At 33.0% G+C, this 24,558-nt stretch overlaps 4 protein-coding genes across 4 annotated transcripts; 1 reads left to right on the top strand and 3 right to left on the bottom strand.

Moving 5' to 3' along the window:
• Positions 1-3,221: 3,221 nt before the first annotated feature.
• On the bottom strand, positions 3,222-5,575 carry LOC124830702 (homeobox-like protein). Its single transcript, XM_047304498.2, has 4 exons — positions 5,025-5,575; positions 4,498-4,569; positions 3,795-4,368; positions 3,222-3,591 (listed from the first exon to the last, which is right to left on the bottom strand). The coding sequence occupies exons 2-4, from the start codon at positions 4,526-4,528 to the stop codon at positions 3,444-3,446; spliced, it is 753 nt and encodes a 250-aa protein (XP_047160454.2). The 5' UTR covers positions 4,529-4,569; positions 5,025-5,575; the 3' UTR covers positions 3,222-3,443.
• A 4,869-nt stretch (positions 5,576-10,444) lies between these two features.
• On the bottom strand, positions 10,445-12,033 carry PS2 (Presenilin-2). The gene has a single exon (XM_047304460.2). It carries the CDS (start codon positions 11,981-11,983, stop codon positions 10,610-10,612), a length of 1,374 nt encoding a protein of 457 aa, XP_047160416.1. The 5' UTR covers positions 11,984-12,033; the 3' UTR covers positions 10,445-10,609.
• Positions 12,034-13,527: 1,494 nt separating this feature from the next.
• LOC124830679 (uncharacterized) lies at positions 13,528-16,844 on the top strand. The gene is made up of 6 exons (XM_047304459.2): positions 13,528-13,609; positions 14,060-14,203; positions 14,311-14,379; positions 14,528-14,634; positions 15,931-16,524; positions 16,608-16,844. The coding sequence occupies exons 2-5, from the start codon at positions 14,062-14,064 to the stop codon at positions 16,510-16,512; spliced, it is 900 nt and encodes a 299-aa protein (XP_047160415.1). The 5' UTR covers positions 13,528-13,609; positions 14,060-14,061; the 3' UTR covers positions 16,513-16,524; positions 16,608-16,844.
• A 2,363-nt stretch (positions 16,845-19,207) lies between these two features.
• LOC124830698 (uncharacterized) lies at positions 19,208-24,064 on the bottom strand. Its single transcript, XM_088105056.1, has 3 exons — positions 22,718-24,064; positions 21,685-22,106; positions 19,208-20,014 (listed from the first exon to the last, which is right to left on the bottom strand). The coding sequence occupies exons 1-3, from the start codon at positions 23,520-23,522 to the stop codon at positions 19,274-19,276; spliced, it is 1,968 nt and encodes a 655-aa protein (XP_087961182.1). The 5' UTR covers positions 23,523-24,064; the 3' UTR covers positions 19,208-19,273.
• Positions 24,065-24,558: the final 494 nt, after the last annotated feature.

Below are 24,558 nucleotides of genomic sequence, written 5' to 3'. Positions count from 1 at the left end.
AGAGAGTGGTTTTGTATAGTGGAGAGTGTGGCGGGAAAACGCAATTTTGTGTGCGGCGTTTTCAATTCGAGGGCTTTTCGCGCTTCGATTTTGCAAACTTATCGCGCCCCTTGTTTATTTTTTCGTAAAACGCGCTCTAGATATTTACCAGTGGTAATAACATTGTTTTGTGTATGAACAAACGATAATATATATATATATATATATATATATATATATATATATATATATATATATGTAGGTGTGTATTTGAAGTTATGCTATTAGATTTTCAGAAATTATTTTTTTTAATATTTTAACTGGAATATTACTTTAAATTTATCTAAAAGTTATGTCTGGTTATATTTGATAATTTTAATAATATTTTTTTAAAATAAAAAATAAAGTTTTAATAAGTTTATATTGTACTCTCTTTTAACAAAAAGAATAGACATTTTATAAATATAAAAATTATCTTTTTTAGGAATAAAATATGATTGAAAATATCTTTTACAAATATTGTAATAAAAAAATAAATATATTTATTTTCGTATTTCTAAAGATGCAGTAGAAACCCGAAAAACATGTCTCTATTGTTTCCATCTATTTCCGGCCTAATTGTACGTGAAAATATAAAACAGATTAAAACGGTAGGTGTCACTGTATATTTAAGAAATGTAATGCTTTATTAGACTTGATTCTAAATTGCAAGGATATTCACAGAATGGATCGATATTTTGTTATTGTGGTTAAGATTGGATATCGAATTTAAATTTTTAAAATAAGACAAATTTAATTTATTACATGAATGTATATACTTTTATTTATAAATTTATGATATTCTTCATGTTTATATTTTTATTAAGTTTGTCAGATCACTTATACTTATTTTTGTAAAAAAATTAATAGAGATATTTTTATAACTATTTAAAAATATGTATATACATAAAACAATTAAGTTGCATAATTTTCTTAATAGTATATATGTTTAGAGCATTACTCTGCAGTTGGCTGTGTAATAATTATATATGTCTTGTAAATTAAATCTATTTAATAATTCAAAATACTTTTAATTATCCTTCTTATATCTGTTATTATTTCTTAAATATTTCTCTATAATAAAATAATGATGTAATTAAATTTAAAGCTTTTAATATATTTGACTATTTTTAATTGATTGTTTTTTATTAAGTTTCTGTAATTTATTGAGCGTAAAAAAAGTATAAATTTTAAATTTTTTTTTAATTATTATTTTTTGTTATTTTGGTGATGTCATATTTTATTTTATAATTCAGTTACTATAATTTTTCTTTTTTTTCAATGTTATCAACAAATCATTAACTTCATATGCAATCTCTTAATTGCAAAAAAAACTCCATATCATTTATCCATTTCCATCTAAACCTTTTAACAATGTCTTTTATAGTAACATTTTTGTTAGATTTCTTAGCAAAATCTCAATTTCAACTCTATACAACATGTCCAATGGATGAGTGTTATGCTATATGAAAATGCTGCAAAATGTATAATAATTTTAGTTATCACATTGGTAAAACCTTACATTTGGTTATTATAAATCATCCATGGGTGCTTGTCTCTCTGGAGGATAACGCTTTATTTGAAAATTTTCCTCCTGTCCTAAGAACAGTATTGAAACCTTAGGTGTTTTCATTTTCATGAAATCAGCTTAGCTTTTCTGTTCTCTACCTCTGTGTTTCATGAAACTCATATTCAACCATTCGTGGATTTTCTATTAAGCAAAGTGGGGAATACGTTAGCCTTTTGGAGATTTGGACATTCATAAGGTTGATATATATATATATATATATATATATATATATATATATATATATATATAACTCGAATTCTTCTAATTTATTTTTCTATCTCTTTCTTCATTGGCACTGAATCAGACGACATTCCTTCATCTGCTCCCGTATAACGAATTATACGATCATCGCACATATACAAACACAAACAAGTAGGGTGAGCTAACATGCAACAAATCATTTATAAAACATGCATAATTACTTTGATATACTCAACAAACATCATATAATAATTATGTCACGCACCCTCATACCATCATACAATAATCGCACCATAGACACTCATCCCATCATACCACAATCCCTAATAGACATTCATCCCACAATACCCAATAGACACTCATATTCCACAATATCCAATAGACACTCATTCCACAGTACCCAATAGACACTCATTCAACAATACCCAATAGACACTCATTCCACAATACCCAATAGACACTCATTCGGATGATACGTTGATGGGCGGTCACGAGAAGTTATGCATTTGTGATGACTTCTACTTCTTCTTACAAATACATTTCCAAAATACTTCATACCATCCACAAGGTTAGTCCTCAACACTATGTCCAAAACCGGCACATAGACCAGGACCTCTATACTAAATCATAATATAAAAGCTTAGAAAGGTTAGTTTCCCTACCTCTATTCCAGACTTAGTTTCTTGACCAGAGGTTGTTCCGAGTTTGAACCCATGTTCTTGAAATCACCACAATTTTCTACCATTTAAGCTACCAAAATTTCTTATTTAACTTTCCACGTTTTATTTTTACATAAACTTCTTAATTATATTTTCCATTCATAAAGAAAAATTTATTACTACTAGTAATAAAATTGTTACTATTAAGGTAAATATTTTTCATAGGTCTTACACAAACAATTATTTAACAACTCATTATACTAATATTTTAATAATGTATATTTCATTTATAAATTAAAATTTTAATATTAATATATATTATCGAAGTAAAATTACATAAGAATTTATTGGATTGATGGTATCAAAATATAATTTTTTTATTTTAAATTTTCAATTATCATAAATGTTTTATCATTGAAAATTAATATTTTTATAATTATATATTTATTCGATAACTTATTTTCAAGGATAATGTAATTATCAAAAACATATCTTTATAATTAAAAAGAAAAAGAACAAAACAACGAATGTAAGTGATTGTATAAATTTATTTGGAATTCATGGTATTATTGTGTAAAGTAAATAAGAGTGAAAAAAATTTGTTTGAGGATCTTCTTAAACTCAACACCTCTTTAATAATATAAATATAATCAAAACATTATTATTTTGTAGTGTTAAATAAATTAAATTTTGTGTTTTGTGGTGTAAAAGTATCATCCGATAAGAGACATTTCAAATGACAAGTCTGCAACATAATACCACAATAATTGCCTCTGTTATTCCTTTGTGAGCTAAAGTATCTTACAAAGTTAATCAAAAGTTTCGTCCCTGATCAACTAAGATGTACAAAATAAACAACACAAGTAAAATTAGAATTAAAGCTAACTAGCTAGATCTATTCTGCTATTCAGATTACCCATGATACTAGCTTAATTAGACGACAAGAATAGTTAATGGCTTTGTAAGAATACAAAAAAACTCAGATGTGCTGATTTCTACGAGCAGCACGAAAAGCAACTCCAGCCGTTTGATGCATCTGTGGTTGGTTTTGGGGCCTGATCAGCTGTGTTTGATGACTCCTGTTGTTCTTGTTTCTCTCCAGTACTCAGGGACGAAACACTCTTATCTGGATCTTTCGACGACCTTCATATTAATTCAAGAGGAAAAATCATGCATGTCTCATTAATATTCATCCTTTTGCTCATACATTTTACAACAAGCATGTAAGAAAAATCGTAAGACAGTCCTGTTCTTTTTGAACGTGTGATAGTTGTTTTTCAGTATTTGAATTTAAAACAATTTGATCATTACACATAATAACAAAGTAGTCAGTGATCAAAGCTTACTGTTGAAACGCATAGGAATTGGTGCTGTCATTTGATTGGCGTTGAGGCTCGAAAGCCTTATCATCTCCTTTACCGACATTCTGTGTGGTTTGACTACTTTCCATTATGACCTCCCTCATTGTCTCGGCAGCTTTTGCTTCAGCATTTTTGGAACTAAGTTCGTTCTGTAGTTCATGAGTTCTTTTGCTGATAGCATTGAATTTATTTGTTGAGGCAGCTAGATTCTGAGTTTGCGAAGCAGAAGGCTGATCCAACTCCCAGGATTTAAAACAACCTAATTCGTTTGAGAAGCTCGTGTTTCCCATGTAGATGCTAAACAATGATTCATTAGAGGCAGTGCTCCATTCCACTTGAGAGTTTGCAGTACTCTTGGAGAAGACATGAGATGGAAAGGTGTAATTGGGAGAGGTGTTTGGTTCGCCTGGACGCTCCATCATCTGCACTGGAGGGTTTTGTACAACCCCACCTGCAACATCTTCGGTAGATTTTGTTGGAGCGTGTGATTCAACTTTTGTGAGAACACTCGTAGAAGGTTGGTTTTGTGATGATTCCAGTGCACCATGGGATGAACTTCCTGGTGATCATTCATTTACAGATGTTACGAAAGACAAACTTGTATTACTTGAGAGCCTAACTTGTATTACTTGAAGAATGATGCGTTTAATCATTATGCACTTATTACCTGTGTTGTTGGTTTCATTACCTATATTTTTGTTATCACCTCCAGTTTCCATCGATCAACGAGGTCCAGGTTTTATAGTGGAAAGTTTAGTTGCTGTAAAACCAAAGTCAAAAAGGAAAATTCTCATCTTAAAATATCATAATCAACCAGCGTTTTTGCATGAAAAACATAAAGAAGCAATATTTTTGGCAGTCACTTGAAGGTGAAAGAACGTATCATTCTCTTAAGCCAAAGGAGACAAACAACAGGAAGAGAATAATGACTAATAATAATTCCCAAAACTCTTCAAGTTGTGCACTTTGGTTATTAATTTCTCATCACCTTTTCTTTAAGGCATTAAAACTGACATTTTGTCTGCAAAACATCCAGATGGAAAGAGAACACAAATATTTTCCTTATCATGGTATATTATAAACGTCCCAGGATTGAAATTGAATCGACATGACGGTGAAAGAAACAAATCTTCATGCAGAAAGTAAAAATTACAACAGAAAACACATGGCAAGAAAACCTCAATTGAAGAAGTGTAGGAAGAATGAGAAGATTACATGAAAAGGCGGCGTGTTCGAAAGACCCAGGAGACTGCCGATCAGGCCCTGCTGAAATCAAGCAAGATATGCCCAAGAACTCAGCAGTCCCAATATTCCCTCAAAGTACTAACAGAGTCAAATTATTGGTACATCAAGAAAATGGTGGGAAGAAAGTTATATCGAAGAAGATGAAAGATTGAGAGATAAAAAAAAAGCTTAAATAAAACGAATGGTGTTGCACAAGTTTAGGAGGTTGCATTCTCGAGTAACAACTAACGAACTTTGGCTGTCATGCATGCCAACTGTGATGCTGCTCATTTGACCATTGGTCATGCATATGAGGTGGCTTATTTCTTGTATGATCTTATGAAGGCCGAAATAAAAGTGAAGTCTAGTTGGCAGTTATTCAAGCAAAAACAACCTCAAACGCCTGTAACTAATTTTTGTTGTCATTACTGTGCAAAGTTTTTACTGTTTCAATTAATTTATGATTTTAATGGAAAAAAATATATTCTAACAAAAAGTATATGATGAAAAAAATTATAAAAGTTATAAAATTTTTTTAGTGTACATTGAATTCGTTACCCCGTAAAAAGTTTCTCACTTTTAGTACTTAATGTTTAATAAATATGTTAATTTAATAATAATTACTTTTTTTGTTTTACTCCTAACGCCGGCATTGTTTGTGAGAGGTGCTATAGGAAAACCAAACATTAGGAAGTGACAAATGTGTAACACAGATAATTTATGATTTAAGTATAAAATAGAATTGCCATGTGTTTTCATTTGTTAAAAGAGAAGCATGTGATTCAGATTTCATAAGGTAGAAGATATTTTTAGTCATTAGATTATTTGTAAGAAAATAAAAATAAGAGACGATGAGCTGGATCTCATAGAAAATGGAACACTGTAAAAGATTTTTTTTATAGTAACATTTATTTTTAACGGAAACTAACAGAAGTTTAATGGAAAAAATTACGCACTCGTATTCGTTATATTTTAATGTAAGAGATGAAAATAATAGAGCACTATAGTTAAAACAAAGAAAAAGTTGTAATTTACTCTTTTATATTTTAAAATTATTGCCAATTTTAAAAAATCAAACCTCATCATTAATTCTGTAGAAAAACGTTTGGGTATTGGTTAAAGAAGTTATAAATATAAATTTTGCATCACTCACACTTGGTAAAGACGTTAGCAGAAAATATTTTAAATAAGAATAAATTTTGTAAAATAAATATTAACGATATATAAAATAATCTTTATTATAAATAAAAAATAATAATTTGAGTATGGATTGATTACTAACATTAATTATTAATTATCAAGCTTTTAGTTATTAAATAAACTAATGTCTAAATTTGTTACGAATAGATAAATCTAGACTTTAATTGATTTGAAAGCTTAAAAGTTTGAAAACTAATATTAGTGATTAATTTAGAGAATAATTCACAATCTAATTATATTTTTTTATTATACTATTTTATATATCTATTATCTTTAATTTAAAAATCGACATCTAAATCTGTCAATATAGTATTATTATTTTTTTTCTAAAATTAATTACTAGTTAAACGATTTGATATTCCTAAACTCCATCTACTTCCCATTTATTCTAAAATAAACTTTTCATAATATAATAAACAATGTATTCCATAAAACCTTGTTTGAGAAAGAGTGGAAGGGGAATAAGAAATTGTTGGAGTGCAGAATGAAACAAGCCTAGACCAAATTATCTGTCCATACATTAATAAGAGTTTTATTTCCACGGGACTGTTTTGTTTAATGTGAAATAAAACGTTATTGCCTTTCATGAATTTTTTTTATTGTTTTATAATTATTATTTTTCTATCAATGTTATCAATGTCAATTTTTTGTTCAAAGTCGTCATAATTTTTTTTTGGAAAAATACGCTTTCTTTAGTCTCTTAATTTTATAAAGAAATTAGAATTTATTTATATAAATTTTTTTTATTTAATTGCGCTATATTTTTTTTACATATTAAATATGTATCAAGTATAATTCATGGTAGTATTTTATTTTTTTTATACAATTTAACACGTTTTAGCTTTTATGTTTGGCTTTTATGTCAGCTAGAAAACTTATTTAACACGAAAAAAAATTAATGTGATTTGAATTTGATTCTTTTTTACCGAATTTTAGGTATGGCAGAAAACAAAGAAAATAACTTTTAGAGGAGAAAAATATGTGTAAGAGCCTGAAAATGTAAGGCTACTGGGCCCTGCAACCTGGCCCAAGAAGCTAAGGGCACTAGGACTTCAGAAGATGCCTCATTTTTCCAGCTCTGAGTTTATTTTCCAGTTCCCCTTTCTCTCTAAACTCATCTCCATTTTCTCCTTCTTGCTCTGCCTTCTCTCTACCCTTGCACTCATTTGAACCGTTGAAATTTCAAATAGGTGGTGTTATTTCGCTCACGGAGTTGAGAGCTTCCCTTTTATCCGATTAGATTTTTATTTGGACGGGTAAGTCAGTTTCTCCACTTTTTCTTGAACTTAGGACATGCAGCTTTACTGGTTGCAGGATGCTCCTTTTGATTCTCTGTCTATTCTAGCTCTAAGAGCTGTTTTCATCACCATTTAGGTGGTTGTAGGGCACTTTTGGGTTTTCTCTGTGAAGGCACGGTTAGGGCACTCTAGTTGACTATACTGCTCAACTTCAAGAGGTAAGGGAAGCTAATTATTTTTGTATGAATTTATTTTATAAAAATATATGCATATGAATGTTGAACTGGTGTGTTCTTGTGAAACTGTTTTATGACTTTTATTGTATTGGGTGTTATATACATAAGGGTTTTGTAATAGGATGTATATGGGTATTAAATAGATGTAGAGGTACTGTTTGAGGTTGCCGTGAGAGGAAGTGAAAATATTAAAATTAGGCATTTCAGATTTAGAGCATAAGAGAACATGGTAGATAATTTAAATAAATTAATTGTTAATTATTGAGAGCCTTTCTTTTTTGGTAGGACAGAGAAACCTTAAAAACCTGAGTTGGCACATCCCTGATCATAGAGCAGCCCTGGCCTGGTCCAGTCAGTTGTGACTAGTCATATGTACTGGCGTCGAAGGTGAGTTTGATGCGTTCAGACATCTGGATCCTCTCCGGTGACCAATTGAGGTAAAGAAAGATCTGTACTAGGATGAAAATAAAATAAAACAAGTTAATTGTAGATGCATAAAGTTATCATGTGTTAATTTCTAGTCAATTATAAATTTAGAAAATCAGTCACTGTGTGTTTGGAATTCAAAGTAAGATCCATATATATATATATATATATATATATATATATATATATATAATAAAGTAAGGATAATTGTTTCTTATATTGAAACGTGAGTGTTAATCAATAATTATATTACTTGTAGGTATGTATAAATTGATGCATTTTATGAGCTGTTATGGGTTAGTTGAAGTTGTTTGGTTCTTGGTATTGATTAACTTAGATTCAATTGTGGAGATGTTATTTTTATAATTTGTGAGTGATGAGTAATGTATATTGTTGAGATTGTGCATATGTTGATTGTGGCAGAAAGTATATGATTACAAAGTAATGAAAGTATGATCCAAGTTGTAAATCAAGTTCCATCTCTGTAGGATCTCTGTAGGATCTCTTGGTGAGATCCTTAGTGTAGAATGATTGCATGGTAGCTCAGTCTTGGGGGTTTTGCTGACGCTCCAATGGTCTTTCATTCTCAAGTAGAGAGGATTGATCCATGTGGTGAGGAGTAGCAGGAGGTCTTAGTCTTGGAGGCTTCCAGTATGCTCCAGGGCGCGGAACGGATTAACCTCGTGAGTGTGGTAGGGTGGAACCCATTGGCAACGGCTTTGCAAAGCAGTAGAGGCCACCACGAGTGCATAATTCGCCATAGCTCGACAATCATTCTGGTCCGGACGTGTCGGTCTATAAAGCAATGAGTCTTGTGATGTCAATGTACCATGTTTGAGTGACTTTTACATGTTGTGTGTGATTGAATAACATGATTTTTGTATCTAGCTCACCCTTGCTTATTTGTATTGCTTGCTTATGTTTTTTCTTGCGATGATCATCCATTTGGATGGGTGCAGATGGCAAGGAGGTTCCTTTGGAGACAGCTTTGGAAGTCGAGGACAATGCTGCTGTCTAGTCTCCTAGGATGTTATTGGTTGATCTTGTAGTATGAAATATTATTTCCCTTTTAGCTTATATTTTAGATATCTTTGGGGTTTAAGCTTATATTCTGAAGTACTTTGAGGATGACTATAATTATATTTACTCTCAACTGCTTTCCTATATTATGCATGTGGACGTCTTTATTATATATGCTTTCTATATAATTGGGATGTCACAATATGTAATGCCAGAGTCCACATTTTTTGTTGAGTTTTTTTTTTTCTAAGCATTAAAAATATACTAATATTGATGAATTAAATTAAATTTCTTTGTGATATATTTTAAAACATTAAATCAATGTACATATTTTAAATCAGCGTATTTTAAGAACTCAATAGAAGAACACAAAAAAATTCAGAAAATTCCAGAGAGAAAATCTACCATATCTGACATAATAGCGCATAAATGATTTACCAATCTCAAATGTAACAGAACCACACAGCACTCCTCTCTGCTATAGCTAACTCTCTGAATAGAAAATATTAGGGCCTGCGGTGATATATGTCTAGAAAGCCCTATTCCACTTAGAAGGTGAATTCCTTCCAAGTTACTTATCCTCATTGTTCTAGTTGTAGCACTCTAAGTAAAGTTCCTTCATGTTAAACTTTCAAAACTAGGTTCAATTAACCAAGCCTGATATTCATGTTGATAGAACCAAATATTAAGAAATATCACATGCCTTTTCATTTCAGACAAGGAGATAGTTACAAGTCAAAGGTTTCCTACCTCTTCTTTATTTGGCTCTGCATTACAATTCAATCACTCTATTTGGCTCAGTGCTTCCATAGATTTTATTTTATTTTTTTGAAAGTGAATTTCTATCATCTACAAAAACTTACAGTTATATATTGCTTAAAGAAAAACTTGGATTTAAGCGTTTCAATAGAGTGATTGAATGCTATGCTTCACAATTAGCTGGACAAGCAATGACATCTTTTGACACTGATAGGAATTCAGTAGCTAAAGCATGTTATAAACAATTGGCACCTCTTCTACTTTCGATATCAGGAATGGAATGCTTGCAGTCACAGATCCTAAATCTGCAGTAAGCTAGGCTTTTTCTAAGCACCAACCAGAAAAGAAAGGAATTATAGAACAAAATCAACAAACGGTTTAATAAAAAAAAAGTATCAAAATTCGACCCTATAAGCACAACTGATATCTCTCACCTGATGTTTGAGTAGCACAATGGTGGGGGAGGGTAGGTGGTTAGATTCCCACATCTGCATTTCCCTTCGCCATAAGATACACAAGACATCCTTAGAGCTAAATAAAAAGGCATCAAAAGTGAATTGCTATAAAGTAAATATACATTTCCTGAAAACCTTACAGCTAAAGATGGGCATGAAGCCAAGATTTTAACTAATAATATTCGTGGTCATGTCATAAGTTCGGTACAAAAGTACCAAACCAAACAATAAGATTCCTAACCTTAGAACAACAGGAGATTTAAAGAACATTGTACTACAAATACTTCAAGTAGGAGCCTTGTCAAGAAATAAAACAACACACCCAGTGCTATTGACACAGGAAGAGCAGGCAAAGCCTTCTGATATAAAGCCAAAAGGATCAAAGTTATGCCAAGACCCGCAATGATAGCAAGATAACATGCATATACCGTCATAAAATCATACATTGCCGCCCTGCCAACCAAAACACTGTAGAAGATAAAATCTCCCAGCCCTAACTTGATTGAACCAGAAGAACCCAATCCAATTCCTTCTAGCATCAAATTCTCACTTGGCACAGCATCTTCCCCCCTACCGTGCTGGACATTCATTCCACGATCAATCAAGGGCGCAGAAAGGTCTGAATCAGTCTCATGAACGCGCACTGGTTCCTCTTCTGCATTCACCAAACTTATGCAACCATAAGAGCCACCAGAACTATTAGCTATTAGATTTGCATTTCTAGAGGCATTCTCCATAACCATGTTTAAGTTATTGCTGGGGCTTCCGTCAGAACCGGAGGGAAATTCAACACTGGATCCATGACCCAATGCTGAGTTGGAATCAGTTTGAAGATATGAATTATCAACCCTCCTTTCTCTCCATAACCGCCTCCTCTGCACAAGATCCCTAGGACTCAAATTACCATGGTTCACTGGTCTAGCCTCATACACCAATGCGGGAATTTCCTCATCCCTTGATATTGCAAGCTCCACCAAAAGCCTCAACGGCCCAATTGGTAACAAAACTGCAGCAACATCATACAGCGCCATAGCAACAAGCAAGGCCCAGGTGGTCCACTCAGGCAACATAGTAAACGAATAAGCAATCAATATTCCAATAATAACCAAATACCCCTGCGTCACAAAAATTGCCATTTTTGACATAAACACGGTCAAAACACCCACAACGGCGAAATTACATAGCAAGAGGAAAAACGTAATGCAATCAACGGGGGTGTTAAACTGTTGGATCAAGAACAGAGAGACTTCGCCGCCGAGGAACCCCAGCACGATGAAAGTGGAGAAAGCCATATAGAGTTTTAAAAACCTGGTGCATCGGAAGTAAAAGAGGAGAACCAGGATGAAGGTTGCGAAGGTGACGAGGACGACGAAAGCCAGAGAGTTCAAAAGGGCACCAAGGAATTTGTCCCAGGTGGAGTCCGAGGTTGTCTCGGTATAGGCCATGGCGACCATGCTCATCGATGCGTCGAAGAGAGAAGAATCGGTGTTCAGAATTGACACCAATATAACGACCAAGAACATGCATATTGAAACGGGTGCGATGATTCTCACGATTTCTTCACCCAGAGAATCGATGATGCTTGAACAGGGTCTCTGGGTTTGTGTTTGTGCCATTGCAAGATTGCAGAGGAGAAAGAAAGACAGATAGTCACACTGACTCAGATCGAAACTGGTGACTGGGAAGTACTGCGGTTGGCTGGCTGGATTCACTTCTCTCGTGGGCCGGGCCTAAACATCACAAAAAACATATTTCTTTCTTTCGTCCCCACAATTTCCATATGCACCTCCTTCAGTTTCAAATTTTCAAATTTATCATTGTGGTATTAAATAGCAGTGTAGGATATTCATTGCATTGGTATTGTATTGTTGTACCTTTTCGCGTTTGGACACACTTTCATGGTTGTGGTGTATTCGGTGGTATTGGTAGACGGGTAGGCTCCATTGGATAGTTGGATTTATGGTGAAGAGAAGATAATATACGAGGGTAAGATTTTCTTTCATTTTGTAGTTTTTTTTTTCTTCCACTTTTCGAATTTTAATTCAAATTTCCGATTTAGTAATTTAAAAACCTTCTGGATTTGGAACGTTAAATGAAAAAAAAATTGTGATATTTAGATTGTTCAATCTAAAATTGAAAATATCATTTTAGAGCGCATTTGCATGTTAAATTTGGCTTTCATAATGCATAATTTGAACTATGATATTGAATTTCAAATTATGCAATTTAGAATATTAATTTGATTTTAGATTGTACATAAATTAAATTTGATTTATGAGTTGTGTAGTTTAAATGTGTAAATTATTCGTTTTTTATAAATCTATCTTACATCGTATAATTACAACACAATGTCAATTATTACATAACTATGCGATCTTTTTTACAGTTATTAAAAAATGATTGTTAAATATAGAAATAAAATCCCAAATTTAGAGTAAAACATAAAACGATGTTGATAAGTTATCTGACATGGATAAGTTTGATAGTGTATAAACTTTGTAGCAAAGATGAATTGATTGAAAGATATTTTGTTTTACTTTTCACATTAAATGAGGTAAGCAAAATTTTAAAGACATAAAAAGACTAGCTTCAATTTCTCTCAATCTTAAAAATAAAGAAACACAAGGATTTTGTAAGTAAAAATAATAACATAAATTCAAATATCACAATAACACCGTAACTCTTTATCTATATTGAGAGAGGTTACCTATTATATTAGCTATAACTTTGCATATTAAAACAATTCATATATTTATAAATAAAAGGAAGTACTTTTCAAAATAAAAATACATTCTATTACAAGTCATTTATGGATTTGGAATTGTATTTTAGATTGTACAAACAAAAATGTATTGCAAATGGTCTTGATCAAGGAAGTAAGGAACAATTGTGACACTATATTGGTCATATATAAGGAGAAGAGAAGAAGATAGGGTGTGTGTGTGTGTATATATATATATATATATATATATATATATATATATATATATATATATATATATATATATATATGTCATTAAGGGCAATATGGTCTTTCACCATCATATGATGTGTATATGGAAATTATGGGAGTGCAAAAAAAATGGTTCACCAAAAACGGGCTTAGGCCCGTTTACTAATGAAGCCAGTAGAAAAACAGAGTCTCACGTCCTTAATAAGCTCTACTTAAACCCATTTCCCGTTCTCATATATCTATTGATATCTCGCTAGGGTTTTAGAAAAAGTCTCAGAAGTGTACACAGGTAATACGATTATGCAATCTTCTTCTTTAACCATGGTTTTCTTCGTTTTTTCTTTCATTTCGCTTGTCATCTTTTATCCTTCAGAATCAATTTATCTGTTTATTTGTTAGTGTTGATCAATATATTGCTTGGAATGGTATAATACGTGTTTTTCTTTTCCGTTTTCGATCGGCGAGCATGCTTTCATCGGTAATCGTTTGATCTCCTGTTGAGATCAGAAAGTTTGATGGTTGGACTTGTTTTAGTTTTGTTGGTTGCCTTTAGGGATCTATCTTCTTGTTTGGTACTAAAACAAAAAAAATCATTTAAGTTTTCATATAGTTTACTTTTATTTCCTCTAGGTTTTTTGACGATGATTTTCTGATGCTTGAGTTTTTGACTAGTTTTTGACTGTGATTTTGAGTTACATGCTGTACTCAGAGTGGTTGACGTTTATTGGTTCCTTTACAGCAATGGCTTTCTTTGGTAGACTTGGGAATTTGTTAAGACAGACTGCTAGCAGACAGGTTAGTTCAGAGTTGCGGTCGTCCCCTTCCTTATTCCAGGCCATACGCTGTCTGTCTTCTGCTCCAAGCTCCAAGCTGTTTATAGGAGGTGCGTACCCTTGCTTGAGTACATGCGTTTTATGTTTGTCCTTCTGAGTTTTGGTTGAAGTGATTATTTGAGTATATGCAACCATTGTTTGTCTCTTTCTGTTGCAGGTGTTTCGTTTTCCACCGATGAGCAAAGCTTGAGGGAAGCTTTTTCAAAATATGGTGAAGTTGTTGATGGTAAATAGCTGCGTTCCGTGCTTTCTTTAGTATTTTTTTCGTAATAATTATTCAGTTGGGTGGAGTTGATGAAATTCTGTTGACAGCGTTCATGTAAATAATTTTTTTACTCAGTAAAAGTTTCTCTTGAATGTCATGCTTCTTGTAGCAAGGATAATTATGGATCGTGAAACTGGAAGATCCAGGGGGTTTGGATTTGTTACGTACACGTCTGTTGAGGAGGCATCGAGTGCTATTCAGGCCTTGGATGGTCAGGTAACACAGCCTACTCGTTCATGCTGTTATGATATTGTGAGTAGCGTGGTTTATAATGGTTGGTTGCAAAATGATCACGGGCTGAAGCTGCACAAGTAACCCGTGCAATTCTTGGGAGTGTGCATATTGTGTGTGAAATGCTGATTTTTGTTTACTCGGACTTTCTTTGTGCTTGGCGAGTTTTTAAATTGTGATCATGGTGACCATTATGTGGCCAGAGGATGGGGTCTTAGGACACAAGGTTGTCACAGCCACATCAGGTGATGCAGTCCCATATTCTATTTCTTGTTTTATTAAATGTTGTTTTAAGCGAAGATAATGGCCCTATTTTAGCATACATTTGGGCGATATCTGTGAGAACTGTCATCACTGAAGCTATCTGGGATCATTTCACTGTGCCCTCACTTGTTTATTCTTTGTTCTTACAAGCAAGCATTGCTGTCAATAATAGCACATCAGTGGCTATTGCTGCTGTGATACTACACATCTTGCTGTAGTGGTGTACAATTGAGTTGGGAAAAAACCTATGTTGACCAGGTGATTGCTGTTTAGGCTGTTCAATTTTGGATTCCCCCCACCCACCCACCACACACACCTTTAATTCAGAACTTCAGCCCCGTTTTCTCAGTCACTTGAAAACATTCTGTTTTGAAGTAGCAGCCACTCCTTTTCTTTTTTACAAATGCCCACCCATGGCTGACATTGTTTCCAGCATTTTTGGCCCACTCTGACAGGTTTCAGTCATTCCCAACACATGCAACTATTTTCTGGTGAACCTGTCACTTTTTGCCATGGACTGTGACCTTTGCTTCCTTGCTGTAATCTGTTTTTTAATGTCTCTGAATCATATATACCTATGTTTTAACCCTTATTCTTTTGTCTATTTTCTAGATTGACTGCTCTGTTCCTAAATCTGAGATTGAGATATGCTTACCGTGTACTCCATTATTATGCTTAATAATTAGAAGATCTTTAGGATGGGAAGCCGCTATCCAGGCTGTTATTAGTTTTCCTTTTGCTTGATAGGCTTAAGCAATTACAAGATTTATTGGTTTTACATTTAAGTTTCAGGCACTAAAACAGGTTTGCCTAGGTGTATTTTATCAGGATGAGCTTTCAATAACTTATCTGTGATTTATGTGAATGTAATACTTTCCTGGTGATGATGCTTATCAGCTTGTGGTTTTATATTTTCTGTACTTTGTTAAGCATTTTGTCGTTTCAATGATGCTTTTTATGATTAATAAGATATCGTTTGTTTCATGATGCCGCATCGTTTCTGTATATCATTTTCAGGACCTTCATGGTCGCCAGATTAGGGTAAATTATGCTAATGAAAGATCACGAGGTGGTGGCTATGGAGGTGGATATGGTGGTGGTTTTGGCGCTGGAGGTGGTGGTGGCTATGGAGGAGGTGCATATGGTGGTGGTGGCTATGGTGGAAATGTTGCTGGTGGTTATGGTGGTGGCGGCTATGGTGGAAATTCTGGAGGTGGTTATGGCGGTGGTAGCTATGGTGGAAATGCTGGTGGTGGCAGCTATGGTGCTGGTGGCTATGGATCAGGTGGCAATTTTGGGGACAGTGGCTCTGGCAATAACTATCCTGCTGACAGCGGTGCTGGTGGCAGCTACAGTGGGAATTTTGGTGATGCTGGTGGAATAGGAAATCATGGAAGCTCTGCTGGTTTTGGCAGTAGTGGATATGATGGAAGTGCTGTGGATGGTAGCGGGGCAAGTACTGGAACCAGCTTTGCTGATGGAAGTGGAGGATTAGGCAGTGGTCAATTTGATAGCAAAGCAAGCAGCAATGGAGATGAGGATTTTGGAGATTACAGGGATGACGCTGACGATACTGATAATTTTGCCAAAAGGGCTTGATGGAATTTTATGGTTGGTAGTTTTCAATTCGAATTCTGTATCCCGCATGTTCCTAAATCTCTTTGGAATATCACAACCTTATGTGCATTTTTCAGGATTATGGCACAGCTGGACATGGCTGGGAAGGATGTAATGTAGGATAATTTTCAGCTTGTTTCTTCCCCTATTTTCGTAAAGATTCAGCTATCTCATTTTTGTTGCTTACATTGAGGTGATTTTATTATTAACCAAAACGATATCCTCATACAACATGTAAATCTATGAATTGTCGCTAGTTGCAACAATAATCAAAGACTTGTGTGAGAATTTTATGATCAGTTTATTCATTTCAAGTGATGACTTTGTTCTGCACAACATATTGGTTTTCACCGTCACATTCCAAATATTGTGCCCCCCTAAGCTCCTTTGGTGGCGCAGGAGAGCTTTTTGTTAGAATGCAATAGATTTAACTTATTCGCAGTTGTTATTTTATGATTTATTTTGTTTTTATTTACATATTAAAGACCTCATGGGTTAGCAATTGCTTAAATTAAGGTGTTGTGTGAACGATTGGCATTGTTTTAACATAATGTCAGGTTTGATGTAATCCAATTTCGTATTTTCCAGTTTAGATTGGATTAGTTATTTTAGTTCTTTAGTTTTATATAGTTATCTATTTTTCGCAAATATGCAATTTCAGTATACCTGACTTTTTAATCTTTGTTTTTATTTGTTTCGATTTTAATTTTGAATTTTAATGATTTTTTTTAAATGTCAAAATAAAATTAATTTTGTAATGAATTATTCTGTTTATTATATAAACCTATCATATATTGAAAAATATTAATTGTAGGTTTAATTTGATTTAAATTATGTGAAAGTGTTTTTTCATTTTATGTATAAACCTAAATTTTCAATTGAATTAAACTGATTTTTTTTCCAGTGACTTCATTTTATATTGCTAGCCTATCTCAGGGAAATTGAGAGTTGAATCTGAACTTATTTATTTTTGGTTTAATAGGTTCGGAGGTCCCTATATTTACGGGTTCGTTTCACTTGGGTCCTTCAATTTTAAAAGTGATCAATTAGGTCCCTAATTTAACAAAATTTAGTCAATAATACCCTTTCCGTTAAATGCAAGGGAATCTGAATGCAAATTAAAAATTGCAGAAATTGCCACGTATTAAGCTCAAACTCTGTCACTGCAAATAAAATGATGCCTCAGCATGCCACCGGTTTAATTTGCATTCAGATTCCCTTGCATTTAACGGAAAGGGTATTATTGACTCAATTTTGTTAAATTAGGGACCTAATTGATCACTTCTAAAATTGGAGGACCTAAGTGAAATGAACCCGCAAATATAGGGACCTCCGAACCTATTAAACCTTTATTTTTCTAGTATTTCTATACTCGTTTTGTTTGGATTTGAATATTGAATGAGAACTCTAAATCTAATCAAGTATAAAAATAATAATATTAATTTTGGTCGATCGATTTTAACGTTTATATTATTTACGACTTGTGATTTAAAAAACGTAATACAAAGACATGCATATTATTTTCGTTCAAAGTAGGATATACTTGACAAAAATGATAAATTACTTGCAAGTTGGCAAATTTTGAACATTCATTATAAAGAAATGATATTTTTTTTAGTTTGGTTTATCTTTAATTGTCTCGAGGTGGAGAGAGTCAAGTTATAGTTGAATTATAATATTTGGGCTATTCATACACGATTTTAAATAACAATAATTGCGTCTTAATTATTACTCATAGTTTTGAGCCAACTTTTGATACAATCCAAAGCTAAAATAATAAGTTTGAGACAATTATTAAAAATGATGATATTATCGGATCAATTGTTTTTAAGACAAAAGTCATATAGACCAAATCATAATCAAATCATGTGACATTGATTTATTACACTCTTAAAAAAAAGTTGTACCATAATTATTAGTTATAATTATGACAAATGTTGAATCCAATAATAGTAAAAAAAAAACAATTTTCTCCTCCCAATAAGCATTGTGAAAAAATGCATCATCTTCCTTGAAATGTTGGTCAAAGGTGAAAAGTGGAAGTAATTTTGTAGCAACTTATTTTATATTTGATTTGATGAACTAAATGTCACATAGTGGACAATTACTGTACCAATCGCATGATCCACTATGAAAAGCTTTCGAAAAGTCGGACAAATAAAATGTATCAAAATTAAGGATTGGAAATGAGGTTTAATCAGTGTTGAAGGAAATAGAATTTTAGCTATTAAAAGATGCACAGGTGCAAAATTAATGTATGATGTTTGAGATATGCTCAAGATTGTTCAAAACATGCTATGCTTGAAAATTATTTAAAGCTATCTTTGAAAACAAAAACACTATTTGATTAAAGTTGATAACGGAAAATAATTTTTTACTATAAAAAAATAGAGCTAAAAATTTGTCATTTCATTTAGGATAACAAATTGATTATCCAATTACTATTAAATTATCCGGACATTCGTCTCAACTACTTAGATAATGAGAATCTTGATGAATGTATTAATACTCAAATCCTAGTTGGACAAATGTAAAAAGATTGACTCCTTATTACACTTACTCAATATCTAGGTTTATAAAGTTTTTCCAAATGTTTTTCCAACAAATGTATGAAAGAATCATTTGTATAATTTAACTGAATATTTTCAATAAAAGAATGTGAATAATATGACACTCATTATGCAGAAAAAGGGAGAGAGATTACTGACCTCTTTTACTTCTAGTCAACTAAAAAATATTGATACTAATGCTCATCTTTATCCATAGAATACAATATCCTTGTAGCATTTTGGAACACAGGAGAACCTTTCTTGGTCCTTTCAACAATTTGCCTTATTAATTGCCTTTCCATCTCATAATCACACTCATAATTTTCATCTCTAGTAACACCATTTGATTCATAATTGCTATAACTTAGCCCTTCCAACATTGTTTCCTCACCAGAAGAGAGTTCCCTTGAAACTCTCTCTTCATTAGCCGTGGGAAAAGCAAGCAGATCATTTGCTGCTTCGCATTCAGGAATATGCATGCTTGATGGAGAATTTTCTTCAAAGTCATCTATCTTTATAATTTCTTCATAATAGCTGCCATTGTAAGCACCTGCAGGGTCATCAGATAAATTCATAACTAAGGGTTCAGTCATAGGCTCACATTCATTGCAAGCAAGCACATTTCCTTCACTAAAGGAGGATGCTTTTCTTGGGAAAAATTTCTGGGAATGATTCTTGTGCTCTGATTCCATAAACCACAGTTTTCTCTGACTATTTTCAAGGGCAATTTCAAGCTCCTGTACACGTCCCTCAAGCCTGGATTGGATAACTTCGTGTAAGCGCAGTGTTAGTTCATGAGGTGAAACAGCATAATTTACAGGAACCACAGTGGCACTATCTTCCTTATTTAGTTCTGAATGGAAAAAATCTTTCCCACCAATCACATTAGTTTGCAATTCACCTTGAGCAAAATCTGCTACAAGGACAGGAACATGCTGCAAGAATTTTAGTGACATTAGCACGCTATAAGACAATGAAGCCAAACAACAGAGGTAAACTTTTGAGGACATATGAATAAAACAGGAGTGGGAAGTGAACTACACTGGCAAATTAAGAGAATTCAAAGAAAACAGTCAAACTTTCCTATAGATGATAAGAAAACAGTCCAAGAAGTTTTAGAAGAAAGTGAAAGAGAAATAAAAAAAAGGGGAAATGACAACTTTCATGACTTTGAAAACAAGATATACAAATTGGTCAAGAGAAAATATGGAACATATAATGGGAGAAAGTCAAAAAAACAATTTCCAGATCATTGCCATATATTTATTTGTTTATACCAATGCAAGTTTAGTGTCAGAAATCCAATTTTAAATACAATAAAACCAATCATGTAAAATAGAAACCCGTACTGCAGCTTAAAACTAATGAAGCAGATTTTCAAGTAACAGTAACAAATGCATTCAGCTACCTTAAGTTCTCCATATAGGTGCCTTAACATAGATAACTGTCCCTTGTATATAAATTTGTTTCACATACTATAATGTATACCTAATAGATCTCTGCATAATTTTGCTCCGTAAAAAAATATGCAAGTTAATTGTCATATGATAAACACTTAGTTTGAAACATGTTTGAAGACTGTTATTCTTACTTAAAGTTCCAGTCAAAACATAATATTGTTCTTCCCCTTTTCCTATTCATATGCTTATAAATACATCAGATGTTTACAACAACTTTGAGCAATGGGGGAAAAGGAAAAAGCCTACACAAAGGGCCTGCTGAATTTCTTGGTGCAGAAATCTCACATCAATTATAGATATAGTAAAAGTAGAGCTTATAATAGACAAGCAAACCCCACGTCATAATTTAGACTTTGGATTTGAATTAGAACTTGTCAAAATTCAACATGTTTTCAGAGTCTATCGTCAAACTACCATTGGGTCACCTTCAACTGTTCTGCTCACACAGCTTACCCAATGCAATATTTAGAACCAAATCAATTCTATAACGTTCATCAACAATGTAGAGGTTTTCAAGGCATATGAAATTTTTATCTCACGAATTTGCTTTTAGAGTTGAGTTAGACACAACAGCACAGATTCAAGATTTGTATAATTTTATTACATTACCATTTTAGTTTTCTTGGTTCTTTTAATTTATTGGTGAGAAATATAAAAATGGTACAACCAGGACCATAAAATCCTTCAGGAAAGTGAGATTATATTTGACAATAAGCATTTATAGTATCCATAGTTTAGAGCACAACATGCATCCGAGATAATTTCACATAGGCAACGCTATTTTAAATTATAAAAGATAACACTATGGGATATGCTGTACTATGGTAACTAAACCAAATATAAAATAAATTATTGATAAAGAGTGCCTTAAAACAAACCATAAAGAGGACACAATATCACAAGGTTTGAAAACAGGGAGAAACCGAGTAATATTAATATAATATCCCTTGGAGTGTAATCAGAAAGCACTACTTTCATTCCATTCTTAATTCTTTGTTGTTTTCAACTCTATCAAGCATGGGGCTAGGATTTCCATAGATGAGAGGCTAAATAATGAAGCAGATTTCAACATAAGAAAATGAAATGTGCCTATAGGATCTTTTTACTAATACTAGGAAATGGAGAAGATAAACAATTTTGCTTACCTCTACAAGCTCAGAATGCGGTCTTTCTGGGTTAGATTCATTCATGTTTAATCCCAATCTCTCAAGTTCAGCTTCAAGCTCAGCTTCAATTTTGCTCATAGCTTCTGAACTTTCTTCTTCCTTCTGACCATATGATTCTTTGCAGTCAGTTATTGGAAAATTATCCATGTGCTTTTCAGGTGAAAATCCATTTAGCTCATTATCACAAAAGGAATGATCATAAGTACCCTCTGAACCAGAATTTTCATTATGTAACTCTTTCACTCTCATTGAATCTTTCATTTCAAGTTCCTCTTGTAGATCTTCAACAAAGTTTTCTGTCTGCTTTAACAACTCTCTTAACTTGTCCATTTCTCTTTTATTTGCCAACATGGAGGTTATTATCCCAAAAGAAATCCCAAGGCTGAAGAGAAATGATGCATCTGATGATTATGTACGTGTCAACAATAATAGTTAAAGCAAAACACACCACACAGCAAGCAACAGAGACCATGAAATAACTAGAAACCTACTTCATCAACAGGTGAATAACTAACACACGTGACTTGCTTGAGTTAGCTGTAATAAACATGTTAAGCCCGGATAATAAAACCATTTTTTAATCAGTTTTGGTAAAGCCATTTTAGGTTATGAAGTAACATGCAAAGGAACAGACAGTGACACTGGCCTTCTCGGGAAAAATTGGTATGTGAATAGAAAAACCAAGATTCTATAACATCCTTCGAATATGTTTGTAGGGAGTTTAGACCTATTCAAAACCATTTTGTTTTCAAAAACTCATTATATATGAATCTCATTTGGCGAAACTATTAAAATGTAAACCCGAATGACCTGAGTGTGTAAATGAAACAAGATTCCTTTACAACATGTTGTAAGTGTGTAACTAACCAGAGAATGCAGAAGAATCTAAAAAAGTTATATTAACAAGTGAAATACTCTCGTGACAAAACAAAACAAAAATCCAAATGTCAAGGTATTTGCAACACAACAGAGCCTGTAAAGGTATTTGCAAGTCAAGATTGAAGAACCATACCATGTTGAGTATGAATATGCTTTCCACTTAACGCATTGCTAGTAGGGCTCAATCTCATACTTCGTTCATTGCCTGCATTGATCTTCATCTTCTTGGCATCATTAGAAGATCCAATCTTGGACAAGGAAGGAACTCCGAATAATACACTTTTATCCTTCACCTTATTGCCATCTCTATACAACCTATGTTCTTGACCTCCGGTGAGAGAATCATCGTCATTTGCTCTTCTGATCACTTGGTTTCCATCACCAACAAGAAATGACCTTGTTGCCATGGATGGCAAATACACAGATTCTTCTAATTTGACTTGCTCTTCGCGTAGCTGAGCCATTAGGCAACTTTCTAAGGAGTTTGAAGGTCTACTAATATGCCCATACAGACGCTTAGTCCTGTGAGAGATTCTATTTCCATGAGGATTATGGCCCAATTTTCCTGCAGACAAATCATAGGGTAGGAAACCACAATTGCCAACAACATTGGAGCCTTGCTCATTTCCATAATCATTAAAGTTAGATAGAGAAAGGACATCACTCTCGCTGCAATTCCTGAAGAGCCTTACTTTTTCACTTTCAAGCCCTTCGTCAGAAGCCAAAAGACAATCCTCTGAATCCACATCTGAGGCCCTTCTATATAAAGAATCTCTCCCTGCTTGTGTGCAGAAGGGTTGGATTGGGGACACATCATTCTCAAAATAGGAATCCTCTAATGACAAAGGAGATGAACCATCGACATTCTTTGAAAGCTTGTTCAAATATCTAGCCAAACACCCAGCTCCAGCAATGGCCGCAACAACCCACGAATCCATTTTACCTCTTCAACACACACACACATGATCACTACTCAAACCGCACAAAACATATAATCCTCATTGTGAATATCATCGAAAACAAACAGGAAAGGAAGAAACTTTCCATAAATTTAGAGAAATTGGGGACACCACTTCCAGGAAAATAAAACAAATATCCCTGATTCACTGCCAAAGACGTTTTTCTCCCAACTCTTGTTATCAATTAAGAAACCTGTTATTCACTGTTCCATAAGTTGGTGGACGGAGAATCCAACAAGAAAAAAATAATGAACATAAAGAATAAGAAAAGGGGAATGAAAATATTCACGGGGTTTTGTGAACTTGGAAAACATCCAATTCCAATGGCAGAGATGAAGAGAAAAAACAACAAAAGAAACCGTTACGAGGAAACAGCAAAGAATGGAAATTTGCGATAACAGTAAGAAATCAGAATTGTTCAGTGCAAAATCTTGGAAGTGATCAAAGCATCTGGCAGTTGGGTTTTGATACTAAAATCTATGAATGCCCATGATTACGACACACGACCAAAGTTTACCAAACTTTAAACCCTCAACTTTGGCAGCTTTGATTTCAAACAAACAATGACATGAGCTACCAATATTTAATAATATTATAATAAGAATTTTTAGTTTGTAAACATCACCTTTCAAAAATTTGAATGGAAATTTGATATAGTATAGTAAAGGGAAAAATATTTTTAGAATATATTATTCTTTGATACTCTTAATGTAACGAACATTTTAACGTTTTTCATTTACAATTAGTCAAAAATAACTGAAAAAAGATATTAATAAAACTTGTTATTCTGTAATTGAATTTTCATTGAAAAATGGAAAGAAGGAAAAAAATAATCTCTTCTAGAGAGAGAGTGTTCACATTTGATGATGGAAAAAATGAAAAAGAATAGATGAATTTAAGGGTAAATTGATTATTGTTTTTTTTTTAAGATTTGGAGGTAAATTTTGAAAATAAAATTTAAAAAGATCAGTGTAAATTTTGATTGATATGATAAAAAAAATAGTTTAAATGATAA

The sequence above is a fragment of the Vigna umbellata genome, chromosome 1 (genome assembly GCF_029865625.1).
Source record: "Vigna umbellata cultivar VRB3 chromosome 1, Vumbellata_1.0, whole genome shotgun sequence".
Taxonomy (NCBI): Eukaryota; Viridiplantae; Streptophyta; class Magnoliopsida; order Fabales; family Fabaceae; genus Vigna; species Vigna umbellata.
This window is presented reverse-complemented; position numbering and strand designations above follow the sequence as displayed.

Coding starts and splice junctions, on each gene's coding strand:
- LOC124830702 (XM_047304498.2), bottom strand. CDS start 4,528: ATGGAAACTGGAGGTGATAACAAAAATATAG. Junction 4,369..4,497: donor AGGTGATAACAAAAATATAG/GTAATGAAACCA, acceptor AATGATCACCAG/GAAGTTCATCCCATGGTGCA. Junction 3,592..3,794: donor AATTCCTATGCGTTTCAACA/GTAAGCTTTGAT, acceptor ATTAATATGAAG/GTCGTCGAAAGATCCAGATA.
- PS2 (XM_047304460.2), bottom strand. CDS start 11,983: ATGGCACAAACACAAACCCAGAGACCCTGTTCAAGCATCATCGATTCT.
- LOC124830679 (XM_047304459.2), top strand. CDS start 14,062: ATGGCTTTCTTTGGTAGACTTGGGAATTTGTTAAGACAGACTGCTAGC. Junction 14,204..14,310: donor CTCCAAGCTGTTTATAGGAG/GTGCGTACCCTT, acceptor TTTCTGTTGCAG/GTGTTTCGTTTTCCACCGAT. Junction 14,380..14,527: donor ATATGGTGAAGTTGTTGATG/GTAAATAGCTGC, acceptor TGCTTCTTGTAG/CAAGGATAATTATGGATCGT.
- LOC124830698 (XM_088105056.1), bottom strand. CDS start 23,522: ATGGATTCGTGGGTTGTTGCGGCCATTGCTGGAGCTGGGTGTTTGGCT. Junction 22,107..22,717: donor GCATATTCATACTCAACATG/GTATGGTTCTTC, acceptor CATAATCATCAG/ATGCATCATTTCTCTTCAGC. Junction 20,015..21,684: donor CGCATTCTGAGCTTGTAGAG/GTAAGCAAAATT, acceptor AAATTCTTGCAG/CATGTTCCTGTCCTTGTAGC.